Below are 22,105 nucleotides of genomic sequence, written 5' to 3' on the forward strand. Positions count from 1 at the left end.
TGTGTTACTTGTACTTCCCTTCTAGGAGTGTAATATGCCCCTCTGGGCATAGGTAGTGTAAATCTAAATATATATCCTGGCTGGCCGTTGCTCTCCTGGCTTTGTTGCAAATTGTGCACCACTCTTGTACCACCCCTATGTGATTTACTACTGTGCTGTGTGCACATTATGTCTAATACTTATATGGAGGGTGGGAGAAAACGTGCACTATGTTCTGTGTGGAAGCCGAATGTCATGAGCAATGCTGTACGTGTTATTATCTAGAGATCAACTATTAACCTTTCCCTCACAGTCGATATGTATAGTGCCTGCCACCAGGCGTGGGGCTGACTTCTCAGGGCAGGGTTAGTAAGGCCTTAACTGGCCATTGCCTGTGTTTATGCTTTCCCTATGTTCTGCTTTGTTATGTTTGAACCGTGTGCTTATTTTTCCTAACATAAGTATTATATGTGTGACCTGCTAATACAAGTGTGTATTTTTCCGTATACTAGAGTGGTGTATTCTTTTGTCGTGACTAGTGGGATTTGTGTCTAGGGAGGATTGCTCAGGGGCAACGTGCTCGCGTTGGCAGCAAGACGACACTAAGCACCACAGGTTCGATCCCTGAGTCCGTGCTCACCTATCATATCATATCATTCATTGCAACTCTCTGCTAGCCTTTCTCCCTCCTGAAGTCCAGCCCGACTGCTCTGCTGCGCTTACCATACAAGGGTTTGCTCTTTCCTCTTCTACCATTAGGTTAGATGGTTACACAACCCTCACCAGAGTGTTGGGCAAAGACCTCCCTAACAATCACCTTCCCTAAATTCCCTAAAACGGAATCGAGTCAGATCTCCTTTCCTGGTACCTTATTTTTGGCCCCCACTCTTTAAACTATGAAAACAGCTCAGAGATACTCTGGGTAGGATCAGCGCTGTATAGACCTTTAAATACATAAATAAATGATACCTTTGCAAAATGGTGAAAGAGGCACATATACAGCTGCAGCGAGGCGCCTGTTTCCCGGGGGGGAAACAAACAGGCGATCCCACGTTAGAAGTCAGGTGCTAGGAGGATAACGTTTTTTGTTAATTGTCAGGGGCTATGATTCGTGGGCTTACTCTCATAAAGGCTGTGACGAGGAACAGGGACGAGGTGATAACTTAGGGTCAATAAAGCGCCACCAGTGTATCTTGATGTAGAATGGACAAAGATATACCTTCCTTAGGGTTCAAAATGAGAACCTCGTTTTTCTCCTGCTTGGTTGTCAAGCTGTCGCTAAGAATTCCTTTAGAACAGGGATCACAGGGGACACCTCACAGAGCCGAGAGTAAGACTTAGGAAACATGCACAGAGGTACAAGAAGGAGAGTGGGCTGCCCCTGCAGAGCTTCAAGCCACAGAAGACATTCAGACAGCAGGGCCGAGCAGCAGCTTCCTTACACAGCACGGCTCACATAAGCAGACCTTGTAAAGAACTCCCTGCAGAGCCTCCACAAGCACTCGTTATAGGGAAGAGCAGGATCAAAGAGCAGGCTGGGAATTCGTTTGTACCATGACATTATTTATTTATTAATTTATTTGCATTTTTAAAGCGCAGCAGCTGCCCTCGGGCATCGTGGCGCTGTTACAAGACAGTTTACTTGGCATGGTGAAGCTAGCAAGAGCAGAAATGGAGACATGGTTACAGGCATGGCTATGGTTCCTGGGTTACATGGGAACAGTGAGCAAGGTACAGTTGTAATTTACAGACATTGATTATATGCAGTAGAATCATAGATGGCATTCACTTAAATAGGGTGGTTTTCAGAGCTTTTCTGAAGGCTATGAGGGATATTTCAGCACTTAGTTTAGGCGGCAGGGAGTTTCAGGCTTTTGGCGCTAGGACTTCGAAACTTGAGCCGCCAGCTTTACTGCTAGTAAAGTTTGGTATTGCAAGCTGGTTGGCATACACGTCCCTTTGGGGTCTGAGTGATTGGACTGGTTGTATCCGTTCAGTGAGGTAGCTGGGGGCAGATTGGGATATGCATCTGTGGGTAATGGTGAGAGTCTTGAACTGAATGCACTCTTTAACTGGGAGCCAGTGAGCATTTTGTCTTGCTAGGGAGATGTGTTCCCTCTTTGGAATATTGAGGGCTGCTCTCAAAGCGTTGTTCTGTGCAATCTGGAGCCTATTCATGTTTTTGGCAGAATGCCTAGTAGGAGGACGTTGCAGTAGTCCAGTTTCGCACCTATGGTGGCCCTGGCGATGTTGAGGCGGTTTGTAGTGGACAAGTGGGGCTTTACTGCATTGATTATTTTGGGTGTAAGGGCTGCTGAGGAGGAGATGTGACTGACATGTCTGTCCATGCACAGGGTAGAATCTAGGTATACACCTAGTGTTTTTACAGCAGAGGAGACAGAGATTACCGAGTTCTCAATTAAGAAGGTGCTGTATTTGCTGTCTAGTTTGCTGAGGGTTTCTTTGGGACCCACCAGTAGAATCTCTGTCTTGTCTCCATTGAGACAGAGGCCATTGGCTGCCATCCATGCCTGGATGATGGCATAAGTGTTTTGTAGGGTTTTTAGGTCTTGCTCGTAGTCACCAGTTAGTGGGAGAAGGATTTGAGTATCGTCGGCATAATTGGTGAATGTTATGCCGAATTCTTCTAGGTCATTGAATAGTGGGAGTGTGAATAAGTTGTATAGTGTGGGGGAGGTGCAGGACCCTTGTGGTACTCCACAATTGATAGGGGAGGGAGTGGCTGACGCTTGGTCTGAGTAGACCTTCATAGCTCTGCCCTCCAAGAAGGATGAGATCCAAGCTGTGGCTTCATCCGAGAAGTGGGCTGTATTGGTGAGGTGTGTCCTAAGGGTTTTGTGGTCAACTAAGTCGAACGCAGCCGACAGGCCAAGGAGTAAGAGGATAGCACATTTACCTTTATCCATGTTTTTTAGGAGTTGGTTCTTTAGGTCGAGTAGTGCTGACTCTGTGCCATGACGTGGGCGAAAACCAGACTGTCTCTTGCCTAGGATGTTGTGAGATTCAAGGTAGGCTTGTGTCTGTAGATAGGCGGCCTTATACAGGATTTTCAGCAGGCATGGAACTGTTGTAATGGGTTTGTAGTTGTTGGGTGAGTCTGGGTCTAGCGTGTTTTTTTTTTAGTGGTGGGCAAACCCAGTCTTCCGTGAGGGAGGAAGGTACTGAGCCAGTGGCGAACGAGGCATTAATAAAGTTAGCAATAAAGTGGGCTAGGGGTTCTGCGCAGTCTTTGATTATGTTTGCTGGACAGATGTCCCCCTTGCAGAGTGAGGGTTTTATTTGTTTCATGATGCGTAGGACCTCAGGAGCGGTTACCTTTCTAAAGGTGAACGGCGGTGGAGGATTGCTGTTATGTTGGGTAGTGTGTTTCGGGCTGGGGCCAGTCCGTGTTTTGTGAGAGACTTGGGTAGATTGTCAAGGTTGGTTTTGATTTTCTTTTGGAGTACGTCTATTTTGTCAAGCATAGCCTTCTGGATGTCATTACACCAATTCTCGTCTTTGACTATTTGATGTTTAGATGCGGGCGGTGTGACTAGTTCGTTGAAGATAGCGAATAGTTCTTTTGAGTGTGATTGGGCGTTGTCGATTCTAGTATTGTATGTGTCAGCTTTGGCTTTGGCTATGGCGTTTTTGTATTGTTTAACAATAATTAGGTATGAGTCACGTAGAGGGGCGGAGGGGTGGGATTGCCATTTTTTGAGTGCTTGTCTTTTGAGTGTTTTTAGGTCGCGTAGGTCTTGGTTGAACCATGAGTTGGCGTGAAAGAGTTTCTTCGCTTTTTTTGTCTCTAATGGGGCAATTGTTTCGAAGATCTCTTTGATGGTGGTGTCGTAAAGTTCGACTAGTTCTTCGGGGTTGTTGGATGTGGGTGATGCTAGTGCTGAGACTTCTAGGAGTGGACACATTCTCTCTTTAGTGAGTAGCTTTTTTGATCTGGCTAGGGCAGCTGGCATAGGAAGGTTTTGACTAGTCGCTGTCTTTGTTGGGATGTAGAAGTGGATGAGGTGGTGGTCGGTCCATGGTTGTGGCGTGTTTGAGCTGATGTCTACGCTGCAGTTGTGGTTGACTAGCCAGTCTAGTATGCAGCCTTTGGTGTGAGTGGCAGAGTCAACTCTCTGGATGAATTGTAGGTCTAGAAGGGCCTTAGCGAAGGTTTTGCTGTGTTGTCTTTTGTGTCATTGAATCCAAGGTTCAGGTCTCCTAGCAGTATGGCTTTAGTATTAGGTTTGAGGTTGTTCCTTAGGAGGTGAAGGATGTCGGCTTGGAAATTCAGGAGTGGGCCTGGCGGCCGTAGATAAGGTGCATTGTCATGGTGACAATACACTTGTGTATAGGCGCGTTACAAATGCCATATCATATCATATCATGGTGTCGTTGGGAGAGAAGGAGATTTTCACTGATAGGGCATCAAAGTTCTCGGATGTGATGGGATTAATTTGTCTTGCCTTCAGTGTTTCTCTGACTATTAGGGCCACACCTGCGCCTTTGTGTGTTGGTCTATCTTGACGGAGGATGATGTACCCAGGGGGGAGGGCCTGGCATATGGCAGGTCCAGAGGATTCATGAGCCAAATTTCTGTAATGGCTAGAGAATCTAGCTCGAGGTCGGATATTAGGTCGTGTATTTCTGTGGCGTGTCCTTGTAAGGATCTGGCGTTAATGAGGGCCAGCTGGATTTGGGAAGGTTCGTGTGTGCTGGGTTTGACGGAGCTGGTGTTGTGTTTAGTGGTGTTGGTGTGGAGTTTAGTGGTGGGGTCTAGGGGTGTAGGAGTGGGAGTGTTGGTAGAGGTTGTAGGGAGTGACTGCAGTGTGAGTTTGTGAGTATTGGTGTGGGCTCCTAGTCTAGTGTTTCTTGTGTGAACTGGTAACGTGTAGTATGTGCCTCCGGCAGTGGATTTGGGGTTGGGGACAGTGTTAGTGGGTGGGGATTGGTGGTGGTGGCGCTCGTGTGTGAGTAGAGCTGGTAGGAATGTCGTAAGGCGGATGGAGTCAGAGCATGGAGGCCTATTGGGGTGGGCGGAGGCCATGTTGTGTATGGTGGGTGTTGCCTAGGTATGGGTGGGGGGTTTAGGTGTGTACAAAATGGGCAGGTTCGACTTTAGGCTAAGTAGATACAGATAGGCAGAATCGACTTTAGGCTAGGAGCATACAAGTAGGCAGATTCCACTTTAGGCTAGGAGCATACAAGTAGGCAGATTCGACTTTAGGCTAGGTACATACAGATAGGCAGATTTGACTTTAGGCTAGGTACATACAGATAGGCAGATTCAACTTTAGGCTAGGTGTATATGCTAGTATATGCACGTTGACATGGAGCTAGGTGGCTGTGCACAGTCGTATGGCAGATGTGGCAGTGCGCATGGATGGTGGGGATAGTACACAAGAGTATGAGGACTGGCTATCAAGCAGTAAGCTTGTAGTTAGATGAACAGGTATGGCTACAAAGGGGAGGGTATAGTACAAAGTGTGAGGCGCAACGAGGAGTACCAGAGTGGGTAATGCCAGTGTTCAATTAACAGCTTAATAATTAGCGGGGCATAGTATGCTTACTGATGTCTGTGGACGCCGATCATGACCTGGCATGGCGTGTGTTCCATTAGAAGCAGGGAGCAGATACGGGCGATGCAGGTGGCCTTGTGGACCCAAGTTGGGGAACAACAGGTGGGGGCTAGTCCGCTTGCACTGAGTGGGTGAGGTTTTCATTGATGGGGGAAGCGACGGGCATGGAGTAGCGCCTCGCGTCTCGTGCGGCGAGACAGGCAGAGATAGGCTCCAGACTTATTGTGGCGGGCCTTGTAGTGGGCGGGCCGGCTCTCGCCTTCCGGTGCTGCTGGCCGGGGGAAATGGGCCTACAGAGCCAATCGGAGCGCTCTGCTCGGGGGGTCAGCTGGAGAGGTTGCTTAGCAACCAGGAAAGCCAGATACTGCGGCGGCCATTTTAGGGGCGCTTGCACGCTTCTTGCACGGATGGATTTTCGTGGTTTTCAGTAAGATGAGATGGCGTTGCGTGAGCACTTTCTTGGCATCATGGGCAGAGGCAAAGGCAGGGCAAAAGCAGGGGGTGCAGTGTTGCACAGCCCTAATACCTTTGATGGAGCCTCGTTGTGGCGAGATGCTGCATTGCTGAAGTAGGCGGATGATGAGGGGCAGGGCTCCAGCCCTCCCGATGTCGTCGCTGCAGGGTATGGGAATTATGCACCTAGCCTCTAATGTCGATTGGCACTTGTCATGTTCTGTGTCTCCTTTGAGAGTTTTCAAGCTACCCTGGCACTGTTAATTTACCCAGTGTGCCACAGTCTTGCCCAGAGCAGTTTGTTCCTTGGTCATGTGACTGTACAGGGTTCAAAGAGCAGATTACCCAGTAGGTCGCTTGGACAGCATTCTGGCACACTGGCTCCACTAAATGTGTGGCCTTGTCCACTGTTGGGCGACCACTGAATGTCAAGGTTTGCTCTGAGAGTTGAGACACATGAAAGAAGAAAGGTAGGAAAACAATGGCACACCCTGGTAAAACGACATTTTTGAAGTGAATAGGGGTAAGGTTAGATTTAAGGCTTTTGAAGAATTAGGTAGAAAAAGGTATGAGGTGCAGGGGAGAGAAAGGCCACCTTGACACCTAGGTTGCACAATATAGTGACGAACAAAATAAGTTCCCAAGCTGGGAACTTACATCCCCTGCACACTTTCTAATATCTGGAATACCAGACCAACAGTTAAATAAATATTACCGATAATGTATTTTACTGAATTCAAGGAAATCTGTGGATTGTAGAAATTTCAGAAAGGCAAATTAATAATGAAAGAAAGGACATTCAATCAAATAAGGTCACAAGAACCAATCTTCATTTTTATTCTTGATGTTAAAGCTGTGAGAGGCCCAACGCGTTCCGAGTGGTACAACACTCTTCATCGGGGGCAAAACTATATTTCTAGGGAAAGATATATACAGTATATACATTATAATAATGCTTACATGTTGAGACACATGACACAGCAGCTCTTAACCAACCATTCTCTGCTTCCCCCGATTTCTTTTATGTACAGACCCGAGGATACAAGACCCAGCGTCTGGAACAAAACCGTGAGGGCTTGCTGTGAGGGATGGAGCGGGCCGCACTGCACAGAAGGTAAGGTGATGGAGGTCCACCAGAACCCTGAGTACACTTCCTAACTAGACCATTCCTCAGGTAAACACCAGAGAACGCTGGTTGCCACCACATGGGTTCTCTGCAAATTGATTGAGGCAACTTGGTGTAACTGCTGGGAAGGTGGATTCCATCGGCAAAGTATCAGGAAGCAGGAGATGCGAGTTCTAATCCCATCTTCCTCACTTGAACAAAATACATTACCCTAGGAAATTTGGGAACACTTGGCAACAGACTACCCCACCGCCCGAACCACGGAAGCAGTTGGGACATTCAACATGAAATGTGCTTGAGTCTAAATTGCAGTGTTCACTATGTTGTTCAATGTTTACATATCGGTGCTGGAGTTAACACATTATATGACTAGGCTGGCTTCTGTGTCTGACAGACCCCATGCAGCCAGTGTAGTCTGGATGATCCTGGTGGAGTAGAGGTATGCCTAGTTGACAAACCCTTTCATGAAACAACTTATTTCATGGTAGAATGGTGATTTCCTAGCTCTGCACCTCTTCCATGGGCAGAATTACCCACAGAAGCACCCTGTTCTATCCCCAGAGGAGGTGCAGATGGTGAATGTGAATAAGGGCCACTCTCCTAAAGTCTCTCAAGGCTTCATGTCCTCCCAGAGATGTGTTCAGATTGTTCTGCAAGGGGCGGGCCACACAAGACCGTCCCATTGACATAAAACCCGCCCCACATTCTCACACAGTCCGGCCCCACATTCTCCAAATCATGAGGCGGCAGGACATGGTCTGGGATAAGGGAAAATAGGACGGGGTCTCTAAGCTCCGCCCTCGAGAGCCCAAACACACCAAGCTTTCAGGATATCCACTAAGGTGTATGTGATTCCCAGTTAGGTCCACTGTGCTCTAAACCACTTTGGTGCAGATATCCTGAACACATAGAGTAGGATTGGCTGTTGGGGGACCTCTGAAGCAGAGAGGGCTGGGTCAGAGTCCATCACATGCCAGGCAGAATCTGTGAAGTGACTGACTCACCCCTCGCCCATCACTATAGTGGCCTATTGGGCATATAGTGGATATAGGGCATAGGGTTGTCCAGCTTCAGGCCTCGAGAGCTCATTAATATTCACAAGCAAACCTTTACCTACATTTAGAATCATTGTACGCAAATTTATCTCATGAATTCTAATGAGGGGAGTCTGGAAAATCCGACATGGGCCGGCCCTAAAGGCTTGAAGTTGGACAACCCTGTCTCAGGCACACAAGTCTATTGAATAACATTCCTGTTTTCCTTTAACCAGCCCAACTCTGCATTATCTTCTGTGCACATAGATCTGGTGGCCTATCTCTGAAATTGTGATTTCTAAATTCTTGGGCTTCAGAAGGGACCTTCATCTGCACTCTGTCCTCACATCACCATCACATCAGTATCTTTTTCTCTTGCTCTCCACCAAGGTGCTGGATTCTTGGGGCGCTGCTTCGCGAGCTGGAACTGCCAGGACGTCCCCGGATCAGGAAACACCTCGCTGATCAGCATGGATGAGTGCTGCACTCACCCCTGGGGGCACAGCTGGAAGAATGTCACTTCAGAGTTTTGCTTCAGTTGCTCCTATGTAGCTCCGACAGGTCAGTGATCGCCATGCACCCACTTGTCAAACCGAACATGCAGTTCAGTGGGCAAAGGGCCTGCAGCTTAGCTCTCTCTTCAACCTGCAAGTCATGAGTCTCATTACGAGGTTGGCAGCAATTCTGTGATTTTTCTGTGGAATTACCGCCAAACGTGCTTACTGTTGCCACCACCCCGCCCTGCAGATTTACTGTGGAGTCGTGAGTGATGGTACGACTGTGTTAGTCCTGATTTCTGGACCCCATAGTGAGCTGTAATTCTGTTGCGATAAATCCATCAATTTCTGCCTTTTAAGGGGAATATTTACCTCCAGCATCTTGCTGGGGGAAATTCTTCACTTTAGGGGCTGTAGTAAAAATGGCAGTAATTCCATAACCCCCCCACAAAATGTGTCTATAACAGAATCACTGCCACTTTTTTTACAGCACTGTCTGACTTGTAATGAGGCTTGAATCAACATGGCTCCACACAGCCATACCTCCTTCTTTGGTCAATGTAAGGAGCACCAGGGATTTAGCTAGCAGTCATTAATGTTATTCCAGCTTTTGGCTAGGGCAGTGAGATCTAGGATCTAGTCTTGAAAAGAAAGCTTTCGTTTAAGGTGGTCTCCAGCGCATGCGCATGAATGCATGGAGCTGTCTTACAGAGCTCAACGAATTCTGCTATTGTCCCGATAGACCCCCCCATGAATGAAGATCTCTTGTAGAGGTGTGACTTGTTACATGCATCAGTGTGCGCAGACAGTTTTATTGCATATCTGGTCTATCGGTTGACCAATGAATTTCCGATTACAGTTCTTTTGTTTAACAAAATAAACTTTGACAAAACAAAGTTTGAAAATGAATTAAATCTAAAAAATGAAGTCTTCTACGTTCAAGAGATGTAACAATGTGCTCACTTTACATTGATTCAACATTTACTTCAAAAATAGCAATCTGGAAACAGTTTTTTTTGTTACATTTTATAGATTTTTTAAGGCAATGTTTACAGTGTTTTTCCCCCTCTTCCTCCCACCCGGTGGCACCTGGAAACATGTGTATAGGCGCCATTCAAATGACCAATAAATAAGTAAATAAATAAATAAATACATAAATAAATACATCCTTTCCTGTTCAACCTCTAGCCCCTCATTCACGCTCTTTATACAAAATGTTTATGCTGCCCCTCTTTTAACCTGCATAACCTTTCCCCGAAAAGCATGTGCCTGCCTCGGCTATTTCATAGGTTTTCCTTTTAATGTCAAGGCGAGGTTATAACTATGCATTTTGAACGGTTGCTCCATTTTTTTTTAGAACTTTCTTTCTGAACTTTTGGTTGTCAACTTTTGGTTGTTAACATTGTGCTAATCAGATTCTTTTTTCAAACGTTAGTAAGGAGGGTGCAATCTGTACTTTTATTGTTGCAAACTGTGGCTTCACCTAAAAAAAATACAATTCCTTAAAAGTAATGTTTAAATGTAAAAATGAGCAACTTAATGTGCTTCAAAGTCCCGTTTTGCAAAGCTTTCCATGCATCCACTGTGTACTATGTGTGTGTGTGTTTGTTTTTATTCATTGTCCTGGCAGGCAGGGGGCTGATGCATGATTAGTGCCTCCAGGGCGCTGAATCAAAAAATAAGCAAACACACACACATAATACACAGTGGATGCCTGCAAAGCTTTAGAGCACATTAAGTTGCTAATTTTGTATTTAAAAATTACTTTGAACGAGTGGTTTTTTTTGTTAGGTGTAACCACAGTTTACAACACCAAAAATACATAGGGGCAGATTCATGGAATTAACTGCACAGAAAATAGGCTACTTGCACCCAATCTGCGCACGCAACTCTGTTTGTCGATTCATGGAATCGGATGCGCTGTACTTTTCCTGGACTTGTGTGGATTTCGCACTGGCATGGCACGCCTGTGCGAGCCATTGGCCTTGCGCAAGACTCCGAGCAGAGGGTGGGCGTGGCCTGTGCCGAGGGCTGCAAAGGGGGCAGCACACCAGAAATGGGGACTAACTTGCACGTAAGCTGTGTAGCAGGGTACAGGAACATTTTACGTGGGTTCACACGCACATTTCCCGAGATTAATGCTGCCGAGTTACAAATGTTCATACGCATGTTGTTGGGGTGTCGGATACAGTTACGACGGACCCTGCGCAGGCTCCCCGAGTTGCAGACCTGCTTAAGGGGGACCCCACTCACTGTTTAAAGGGTGCATGTATTTGTGCCCGGGGTAGTGCACAAAGGTAGCTGATCTGGCAGTTTCCTGCTTTGCGTGTGGGCGTGTCGGGGGCGTTCCAGCCATGACTTGTGAATATGGTTACTTTGCGCGAACAATTCCATGTATGCACGTTATGCACATTTTTCTTTCTGTGCGCAGACTTGTGCAGTGTCCTTCTCGGCGCGCGCCCCTTGCCCGATTTCAGCACAAAATTCTATGAATCGGCTCTATAGTGCACACCCTGTACCTGCAACTGACCTTCTCCAAAGGAACCTCACAAACAGACCCCAACCTACCCACATACATGACAAACACACATACTATTGTACCAACAAGAACCACCATAATGACTACCGACATTACACTCAGTACACCTACCGAATCTACTCCCATTTCTATGTACCCAAACAAAACAAACACCCGCTTACACAATGCCCCAAACTCACATCCACCCCTACATCACAAGATGATTGTGAGAAAATGGAGTTGAGAGGGCAGAGCCGGAGAGCGGCTGAAGGCTTCACATGTGAGCTCCCAGGATTCCCAAATCCAGTGGTTAACAACAGGGACTAGCCAAAGCTTCTTGAAATAACAGCCATTATGGCAGTGCAGGACAAGCTCAAGGCTTGAACACCGCCATAGAAGCTAGGGGCCAGGAATCGAGAGGATAGCTCAGGGAACTGCTTTGACCTTGGAATCTGACTGATGCTGTGCATGCATGGCTTTCATTTGTGGTCGAGTGCTTAGAAGCTGGAGGTGTTCCACACGAGGCGCTATATTCATCTCCAATAATAATAATAGCAAACACAATTGCAATACAGATAGGAAATAACACATTTAAGGTCTAAACAAGAGACGTTTTGTAAAATAATGTGTATGTTTTATAAATTAAGTTTCACTAACAAGATTTAAGGTGAAAAGTGGAGAAAATGTTGTACAAACAGATGTTAGGCACCATGGACTCCACTGTAATAAATGTCCAGGGCCATCTGCTAAATTGTATCTGAGTTCAGCACAGAGGAGTGAGCATATGTACCTTTGGGTATTGTGCATGCAATGGATAGGGAGGCAGAATAACTCTGACACCAAATAATCGAAACAAACTCAGGAAGATGGCAAAGGTGCTATTTTATTGACAATTATCTAAAACAGGAAGTTACAACAGACATCAACAGACATTTGCTCGAGCTCTCAGTGAATTTCACATAAAAACAATCTTATATGCAAAAAATACATCAGGTTTCACGTCATACTACGTGGCAAATAAGAAAACCTATGAGGCATTGTGATAGGTTCAAGGGGAACATCTAAGTATACTTTCTATAAGGGTTGGGATTGTGATTGGTTATCTACTGTGTGGTGGACAACTTATGCCTACCTTTAAAAACATGTCATCTTCAACACTATTAAGAACACAGTTTATCATTAGGTCTTCAAACTATAAGGCTCTTCGTTATATGGCCCTCTATAATTGGTTGGCAAGCTCGTGCCATGTCTGGAACATTTGGTTCACGTAGCAGCACGTAAACTCAGGCCCAGGTGCCAGGAGGTGGACTTGACTTTACCTCCCCACCCAATTAGCCCATCATCTCTCTTCACTCAAGCCTTCTGCCATGAAGATTGTCTTTGAACTTGGCCTTGCAATGTATTCTTGTCTCTGGGGATATATGGGAGTGCGAGCACTCACTATCGGTGTTGTAGGACTCCAAGCTCAACTCTATTTGCATCCTTGGCTCACTTGACAGGAGACCACAATTTGGTCTATTTCGCAGCATTTAAATATCTTAAATGAATATAACATGGCACACTTGGTGTTCTTTCTTTGCACCTTAACAACGGATGATTCAGCTTCTCATTTTCACTGTCTTCGAGAATAGATAAGGAACCTTGGCTGCCTCAGCTTTGACACCAGGCCAGACTGCCTCACCATTAATTTCCATGATCTCAGCTTATTCTTTCTGCAACACAGGTCTCGCCTTTCCTCTCCATGGGTTCTTTCTTACTAAATTCATGACACCGATGTCCAGTTTCTACACAATGGCGGCTTTGCCTGCAGTCTATTCACTACATATATCCAACTTCTATGATCACTTAGTCTACTTACGTTTCAGCATCTGTACAGTTATTAAACGGCTTGCATTTTGCAGTGTTTCGCACATGTGCAATCTACTTTTTGTATATTAAAGTTCACTGGATTCTTAACTTCGTCATCAGTTTCTATACGATCCATACATTCTCTTCAGCAAGTATGCTCAGGGAGTCACACTCGTCTTTCGTGACGTCACCAGCTCCTCTTTTGCTCCTTTTCATATTCCTTTGGGGAGTTCCTCCCTGAGATTGTCGTCTCTTCGGGGATACATTTGATAGGGTTTTCTCAGTGGGTACCTTCTTACAAATACTCGCAAAGGTATGGTCACAACTGCTGGTGTTCAGCGCGGCACAATCTCAGGCTTCCAACGTACAGGAGGTAGGGGGAGGCATTCCCCGCAGAGGCATGTAACTGCTCCTCTACAGGAGCATCTGCATTGAATATGACAGGGAAAAATAGGCTGGCCATGCTTGGAGGAGACTAGGCCTGCCTTAGGTGGGACGATGCGCTAGTCACAAAGTTACCTTTGCTTTTGGAAATGGTTTGGAAGCAAAAAGCACTGGACTAGATGGGGACTACAAGTTTGGTTCGAGACACATTCCTTGGCCTCAGGTGGACCCAGTCGCAGCACTCACTGACAACTCTCCTGTGGTAAAGCAACCTCCAGCCGGGGAAGGAGTGTCTGCAGGGCCAAGGTGGACACCCAGCTGGATCCACGTTGGTGGTTGTCCCGATGAGTACTTGGCGTGGAGCTCTTGATGGTTCAGTGGTCAATTGACGTGGTCTTTGATGTGGAGTTTGCAAGCATCAGTTCTCTGTATCTGCTGGTGGTGCCAACCAGACAATGACAAAGGACAGGTAGGTTGTGCTTTTACTGGAATCAGCCCAGCATACTCTCCTGACCGTGATTGAAACCATTCTCATACGTTGAGATGTCTTCATGGCTTGCTAATACATCGGTATCCAGAAGAACGCTTGACTAGGCGCAGCTCCTGTTCTGCTCTCAGGGCACAGTCTCTGCAAATGAAGCTTCTGGTCTTGGAGGCGCGGCACTTCTCGTCTCCCCAACAGCCTTCTTGTAAGGTCCTGCCTGTCCTATCTAGTTCTGTTATTCCGAGGGGCAGAGGTTCACAGCTGCAGAGCTCTGTCACAAGACTGTGTGGTACTGCAGATTCAAACAGCAAAGCAGGCCCCAGCACACCGATGAACAGCAGATCATCTCACTAAGGGCTGAGCATAGGGAAGATGGCTGCCTTGCTCTGTCCTGAGAGCCAATCCTCTGTCTACCGTGGCCAAAGCAGTTTATTTATTTATTTTATTTTTAAATTTATAAAGCGCGGAAACAGCCCAGAGGCATCGAGGCGATGTTACAGTTATTGGACTTACTTACATGAGGCATAGACAGGGGAGTTGCTAGGTCTGGAAAAGACCCGGGGCTAAGCTGATGTCAGAACTGTTGGGACTGGGGCTAGCTAGTCTTTTGGCTGTAGCTCCTGAGATTCTATCCGGGGCTACAACCAAAAGATCAGGGGCTATAGCCCCCTTAGCCCCCCCCAGCAACGCCCCTGGGCATAGAGAATACAATTGCATGTGATGAGCTTAGTTACATGAGGCATCCATCAGACATTTTGCAAGTAAAGGGCTAAAATACCTGAGGTATACATGAAGCAATTATAGAAAACATTTGACAGGACTTTACATGCATTGTAGAACAGTTTCATATCTGTAGTCAGGGCAGACATAGTGGGAACAATGTGTGCGTATAGTTCAGAAGTGTCTTGATGGTTTTGCGGAAGGCTATGTGGGAGGTTTCTGCTCTTAGGGCCGGTGGAAGGGCAATCCATTGTAGGGCTGCTAAGAATGGGAAGCTGGCGCCGCCTGCTCTGGCTCGTTACATTTTGGGTACTGTGAGCATGTTGGTATACAGTGTTCTGTTTGCTCTGGAAGAGGTTTTGGTCTGAGGCAATTCTTTTCTTCTGTAGCTTTGCAAGGCAGCAATTTCTCAACAGGTGGTCTAATTTGAGTGTGGCACACGTTCGCATTTTGTAGGGTATTCGAGCAATCTGATGAGTGAAAGTTTGAAGCCTACATAGTGGCCAGTAGGAAAATGGTCTTGCCCCTGAGCACAACATAAAGGTTCACCTCTAAATCTCTTAACATATCGATTGTGGCTGATGTGACCACTGAGAGAGGCCCTTTCATAAACAGAATGATCTCTCCCTCTACTTTTCTTCTCTTTGACAATTACAGTAACGGGTCATTGCTCTAACAAAATGGTCTTAGCCCAGTGATGGTGGTGGCTAGAATCCTGGGGATCATACAAATATTGCGACAAACAAATGTCGCCTATACTGAATACAGCGCCTTTGCACTGTACTAAAATCCCCTGCTCCCCTTAGTCGGAGTAAAGGGGGTCAGGATTGGGGGGGGTGTCCACTGCTTCCATTAGATGGTAGCGGGGACAATAAAGACAAAAAATAAAAAAATAAAAAAGGGCCCTGCAGAGCCAGTTCCGACCCACGATAATGGGCGAGAACTGACGCTGCAGTGATACAGGAGAGACGGCGGTACACACAGAAGTGTGACACCGAAAAGGTAAGTGGGTACGGGGGAGGCGGTTAGGTTGGCGCGGTTCACAGTTATATATGTGATCACTGCACTGCATCATAATGGAAGTCGGCTTTTTGAAAGTGGACATTATGGGGGTGCAGTGGTCACATAGATCTGAACCCGGAATGGCCTCTGTGTACTTGGGCCCACCCAATAAGGGTCTTTCTTTATCAAGGGGCTTTCTACCACACATCTGGGCTGACGTAGGAACAAGAAGCATAATTTGAGAACATATGACGTGCAAAAGGGCCTATTATTCGTATAAATATTGGAAAAATGTGTCGCTTCCTAAAGACCAGCCTGCCTTACACATTCTGAAAGAGGAGCGCTGCCAACTACGCATGAATGTGTGTTGCGCAAATGGAAACCATTCTTCCATGGGTTTTCCAAGAACAGTTCAAGAGTACCTTTGGCAAATCTGTGAATGGTACTTTTAACAGTGTCTTGTCAGTATTCCAGTGAAAGAGCAAGTCTATTACAGACATTGATGTTACATTCCCTGCCCCCTCATTACAGTTGTACATTTTATTTCAACATCAAGATCCAACAATACACAGAGGACAGGCACCTGTATGAACGGGTGAACTCTGCGATCAACAGCTTCTAGCAGCTTATCCAAGCCTGGATCTTCAACACCTGTGGAAAACTGAGCCTGACCAAGATTGAATCCATCCTAGGGTGACAAAATGTTATTTAAAAAAAACGGGACAGGCCATATACATAGAAGTAGGACTAAAGTAAACACAAATAAAACCATAGTCCTACTTCTATGTTGCTGGACTGTTGCAGGGGTTTGGGGGGGCGGTGTTTGCTCACAGGCACACTCCTCTCATTGGAGGAGAGTGGGCGAAGAGGGGATGGGTAGAAAATGGTACGTGAAAATCATTCACACCCCTATTCACAGAGAGGAAGAGTCGCACCGGGCCAGATTTCGGGATTTATAAATTAGGTCCCGTCAAAAACCGAGACTGTAGCCACCCACCCTTCCAATGCTGGGACGGGATATATAAAATTTAAAAACTCCTGGGATCCTGGGACGGAGGGCGATTTCCCAGGACTGTCCCGGGAAACCCGGACGTCTGGTCATCCTAATCCATCCTCCTCAGCACCAAATCCACGGACGTCCAAGTCCAACCATGACTAGCGACATGGATTTTGACAGAGTCTCCCCCATGAAAAGTCCCTCAGATTCACCAAAAACTGCGACCACCCCCTTAAGTGCCAAGCCTATCAGAAAACGCAGATACCATGCTACCCGCCCTTTCCCCTTGCTGTTAACTTCGGAACATCCATACAAGCCCTGTTTCTTTCCCAACTAGGCAGTTCTAACTCTCACATCATAGATATAGCTCTCCCCACCCTGGTACCGAAGAAAGCTGTTCACCATGCTGCGGCATGACTTAAAACAGGCACAAAGATATGTGATCATATCACACCTATTGTCAGAGGACTACCCTGGCTACCCTTTGAGGCCCACTAATGTAAAGAATTCTCTACCCTTGCACAGGCATGTCTTCATAGGTTCTTTATTAGAATAACAAGGTTCTATCAACAGGTCTTTAAGTTGATAAGGACACTGCGCACCGGTACCTACCACCCAGTTCCCATCTCTCCATTTCACTGACTATGGAACTCTTGGTTAGGCATTCTTTAATAAGATACACATTTTATACATGGTATCACACTTACTCTGACACCATAGACTTCAACCTCACTTACCCAGACAGAAACAAAGAAGACAGATACAACACACCTCCCTTCTTTCCCAAGCAGCCGTACTCAGTCACACAGCGAACATTCACAAATACTTAATCAGACACTCACGCAACGATAGTGATTAACCCTGCGAAAGGGAATTAAATCTATATACACTATTTCTGCTTGAACATTGGTCGCATCTCGTCATCCTGCACGCCATCTTCAAAAAAGCCTGCATCACATACAAGCCAAAGACGACCATGGAACAACCCTACCCAGCTGAGAACCCACACATCTTCAACACAACTCCAAAAGCTTCAACATCACCTGTGTTAAATTTATGAACAGAAAAAAAGATGGGACCGTTTACCTTCTGCTACACACACAGTCAAAAGCTCAACCTACCTACTATGCTCACAGTCAACAACATACCCACCCATATCAGGCAGGCCTCTTCTCTCCAACATTTCAGAATGGACTTAAAGACCCAACCACACTGTACCTGTCTCTAACAGGCTCAGTGAATGTTATTATTCCCCCGCTTGTTCAGCGCTCTAATGTTTTCTAGGTTTGCGCTTAAAAAATCTCACAAACATACGATGGGCCTCATTACGAGTCCAACGGCAACCCGCCGGTGCTACCGGCGGGTTGCCGTCAGACTCATAGCACCACATTTCAGCCACCTGAGATCCCGGTGCCACCGGGACATACAATCCCGGTGGCCCGGGATATCAGGCGGCGAAAGCGTAAGTCCCCATTCCCATGACGTCCTATAGGACTCCATGGGAACGGGGACACGGAAGCACCGTCACCGTTGCCAGCAGTGCTGGTGCTTCTGTGACAACTCTGCGGGCGGGTGCCATTGGCACACTTATTTCCAGACTGTCACACTTGTATTGAGGCCCAACTTTGAAATGGTTGTATGTTTTTCATAGCGCTGAGAGCATCCACGTCTTGAGAGATATCTGGCAAATATTGAAAGCATGCAGCAGCAACTCTCTGTCTCTTCTCTGTGTGGAGAGTTAGAGTGTGGCTCTGAGACACCTGTCTGCAGTATCTGCACTCTAAAAATAGAAAGTGCAATTTATGTGTAGCTTTGTATCAGGGAGCTTGAACCAGGCAGCTCAGAGTCATGCTTAAACAGGATCACATTCTTTTCCCCTGAAGAATGCAAATGGCCGAGTACAGTGAGTGTAAACCACAGAGTGTGCTGCCTCATGGAACATAGAATTATTTAAATTAACTTCATTTTAAAGGGCTCTGGACCAAGCAAACAAAGCAAAGGATCAGTGTACACTAACTATTTAATAAAATCCATATTCTTTATTTTAAATTGTACATACTTTATAAAACCAGTTTATACCATCAAAAAGACATTTATTTATTTTAATGTGCAAAAATAGTCTCCAGGTAAATTGCAAAGTTCACATGTGCAAATATGCATACAATTATCAAATTAAGTAAGCAGGTCTAATACATTCAACTCTGAACAAAAAATATTAAAAAACTTTTTTACATGTCATTTTGGGGCTCAAAGTAAATGGGACATTCAAGTAATCGTCAACAAAAGGTATTAAAGAGGAGTATAGATGTGGGCAAACCCCTCTGTCTATGATTTCTAGATCTCGCTTATCAATAGTTTCGACGGAAACACCATCTAGGGCCTAAATGGGAACTGATATCCGTCTTCCTCAGGACTTGCAAAAAAGGTGTGGTGTTCTCTCTTGTTATTGTTTTCACCATCCCATGGTATGTCTTGATAATACAATTTCTTGTTCAGCTCTAATAACCAGGCGGACAAGCTCTACTTCACCCGCAACTGTAAATGCAGAATTAATCAAGTTTATCTCTCATTGAGTGTATTCTTTATAATACGTCACCGCAGGATTACATAGTCTTCTGACTATTCCCTTCCTTTACGCTGCTCCAAAGAGGTATCTTTTAAAATACTTTAGCTTCTTTCCATCTTATGTGTTGCCGGGTCGTGCTCGTGCCGTTGTTGGTCCCGGTGTCAGCAAACCAACAAAGAAAAGCCACCTAGTTGTTAGCAACACAAAATAGGGATGCGTGGAGGGTTTGCAATGAATCCGAAACCACTGGCAAAGTCTCTGGGCAACCCTAAGGATCATAATTTTTTATCCTACCATGCTACTGCAGAAGGGGAAAACCATATGGGAGTCAGGCCTGCTCCCATCAGGGACGTCATTAAGGGGTCACCACAGGTCGCAATTGCGACCTCTGAGGTCTCCCTTTTTTTGGTAATGCAAGCTCTTGGGCAGCGGCCAGCACCATGTGGCTCTTTGCTTCTGGAGTGGCTAGCTTTCTTGTCCAGGCCCCTTTAAAAAAAAAAAGAAAAATAAGAATAGGAGTGCCACAAGTTTAACACTTTCAGCACTGACCCTAAATAAGAAAGAATAGGAATACCAAATAATGTCTTTCTGGAATTCTATACAATAATTGCTAGACTCATCAAAGGTTTATTTCAGGCACACTGTGGGGGGGCGAGTCACTGATTTAGTCTGTTCTTAAGTGCCTCAACTCAGTCTTTCATCCTTTTGAGGTTGATAAATGAGTGCCAACACAGGTTGGTTGATATTGGGTGTACATTTTTTCTATATAAAGCACGGAAAGGTTGTGTTCCATCGCTTCCCGTGATCTCAATTTGGGGCGGGGTCAAATGACCACTTCCTGTGATGTCATCAGGGGGTCAAGGGTCGTGTGATGTCACTTCCGCTACCCCTGGCATTTTGGTGAAATTACGTCCCTGGCTCCAATCCTAAAAGGCGCAGTCCAGACTGAACTGTCAGGTCACAGCCCTTCTGCACATGACCACAAGCAACCTCAGACATGTTTCAGCCTCATAGGGCAGCAACAGTGCGGTGTAGTTTTGGTCTCTAGGCATGGCAAACTTGGGACTCACATCTGGGCATACAAATCCCACTTGGGATGAAACATGCAGCACCATATGTGATGGCTGGAGGGATCTGAGTAAATCAGAAACCAGTGGCAAAGCTCTGGACAACCCTCCAGACAGTGTTGTATCTGTACTTTAAAGATGGTAAGCAACTTTGGGGTAGCTTTGCACCAGCGAGATTCCACAAGGCAATAAAAAGAAATGCTGAAATAATAGAGGTGCCAGGATCATGTTGTCATCACTGTAGGATGCACATGGCTGGGTGCAATGAGGTATCATGACACTAGAGCAGTCTACAGCCACCCCGAGATTGCCATTGTCAGTGAGCACAGAATGAGATGGGCTGGAAAGGGAGACCCACACCCTTAGAAGAGGTCACTAGAGGCAGAGGAAAAGCAAAGGAATGCTTTGAGGGAAGCAAGAGCAGATGCAGGTCTTATACAATGTGATTGCATCAATGAGCCTGCCAATGGCAACAGTCCACGGGAAATTCACTATGTCTCACTAACATTTATTTTATTTTATATTTTCAAGACTATTACATTTGAAAGATTCTGTTTCCCAGTGTGATTACTATGTCCTTGGCCCCATATCCATCGGGGACAAGCACCGCGCTTATATGCCGTCCCATTCTTTCCGTTCAGCCCATCTTAGTCTAACGGTCATCCCTCCGTTTAGGCATTAGCGAGGCGAGGAGGATGCTCTATCTACTGATATCACTCTTACTAAAGGCTCTTCTCACTGCAATAATACTTATTAGCAGTGACGTAGAGCCATCACACTTTGCAGACACTCCTTGCTTTGTGCTGTGCTTCTGTTGCTCTTTAGACACACATGCCCCCTCACTTGCACCAGGGCCAGCAGCAGCACCATTATAATTGTCATCACTAGAGTGTGCCACTTATTCCCTCTATCGACCGCAGGTGGTCCATACAGGGTCACTGGTGCCCTCATCACTTAAACGAGGTGATTGTGAGGAATGACCATTGCCTTGGGCCTTTTCCTCAGTTCTACTACCATTCCTATGTTCTTCTGAAGAAAAGACATTAGGCCTCATTACGGGTCTGGCGGTAACCCTGCCGGTGCTACCGGCAGGTTGCCGCCGGACCCATAAAAAATGACTGCCGCCTGACTTCCTGGTGCCACCGGGAGATTCCAAGTCTGGTGGCCGGGAAGTTAGGCGCCGGTAATTTTGTTAATCCCCATTTCCATAGAGTCCCATAGGGCCACAGAAGCACCGGCGCCGATGCTTCCGTGACGGCTTTGCCTACTGTGACCGCTGTGCCCGGCAGGGTCAGACCTGTTGGGCACAGCGGCTCCAGCAGGCAAACCCGTAGTTTGCTGGTCCGGAAACAAGGGCGCCAGTGAGTTTACCAGCCCCCTTATTTCCAGACCGGCAAACACGGCATGAGGCCCATTGTCTGCGACCACAACTGGACATTCTTTCCAGACAATGTTTTTTCCAGACACAGCTTACTTGTATTCAGTTAAGTAATGTAGCTGCAGCGCCTTGATGCTTTCATGCCCTAACTCCTTCCATCTGTTCTTTTTCAGCAGATCTCCCTTCACCATTCCTCCTCAAGTCGTACCTCTCCACTGCTCTCATCGGAGGGCCAATGAGGGACCAAAGACTCTTCGCCACCTGCATGACGTGGGCAGGTTTCCACTACAGGAGCTTTGACGGCAAGCACTTCCATTTCCATGGGGACTGCACCTATAACCTCGCCTCCTCCTCGGATGCCACCTGGGCTATTTACGTGTCAAGTGTTCCATGCACACGTAGCAGCTGTCATAAGGTAAGACCCTATGCATCCTTTAATCGATGTGGCTCTTCCAAGAGGAAGATGTTTCAGC

At 46.4% G+C, this 22,105-nt stretch overlaps 1 protein-coding gene across 1 annotated transcript in view; it reads left to right on the plus strand.

Moving 5' to 3' along the window:
• LOC138567897 (SCO-spondin-like) overlaps window positions 1–22,105 on the plus strand; it is a 1,036,222-nt gene that overhangs the window by 31,701 nt on the left and 982,416 nt on the right. Inside the window, exons 3-5 of the mRNA XM_069646396.1 lie at window positions 7,043–7,125; window positions 8,562–8,732; window positions 21,809–22,047. Coding sequence (XP_069502497.1) covers window positions 7,043–7,125; window positions 8,562–8,732; window positions 21,809–22,047 — 493 coding nt within the window. The remainder of the gene's footprint in view (window positions 1–7,042; window positions 7,126–8,561; window positions 8,733–21,808; window positions 22,048–22,105) is intronic.

The sequence above is a fragment of the Ambystoma mexicanum genome, chromosome 2p (genome assembly GCF_040938575.1).
Source record: "Ambystoma mexicanum isolate Mex_15411 chromosome 2p, UKY_AmexF1_1, whole genome shotgun sequence".
In the NCBI taxonomy this organism is placed as follows: Eukaryota; Metazoa; Chordata; class Amphibia; order Caudata; family Ambystomatidae; genus Ambystoma; species Ambystoma mexicanum.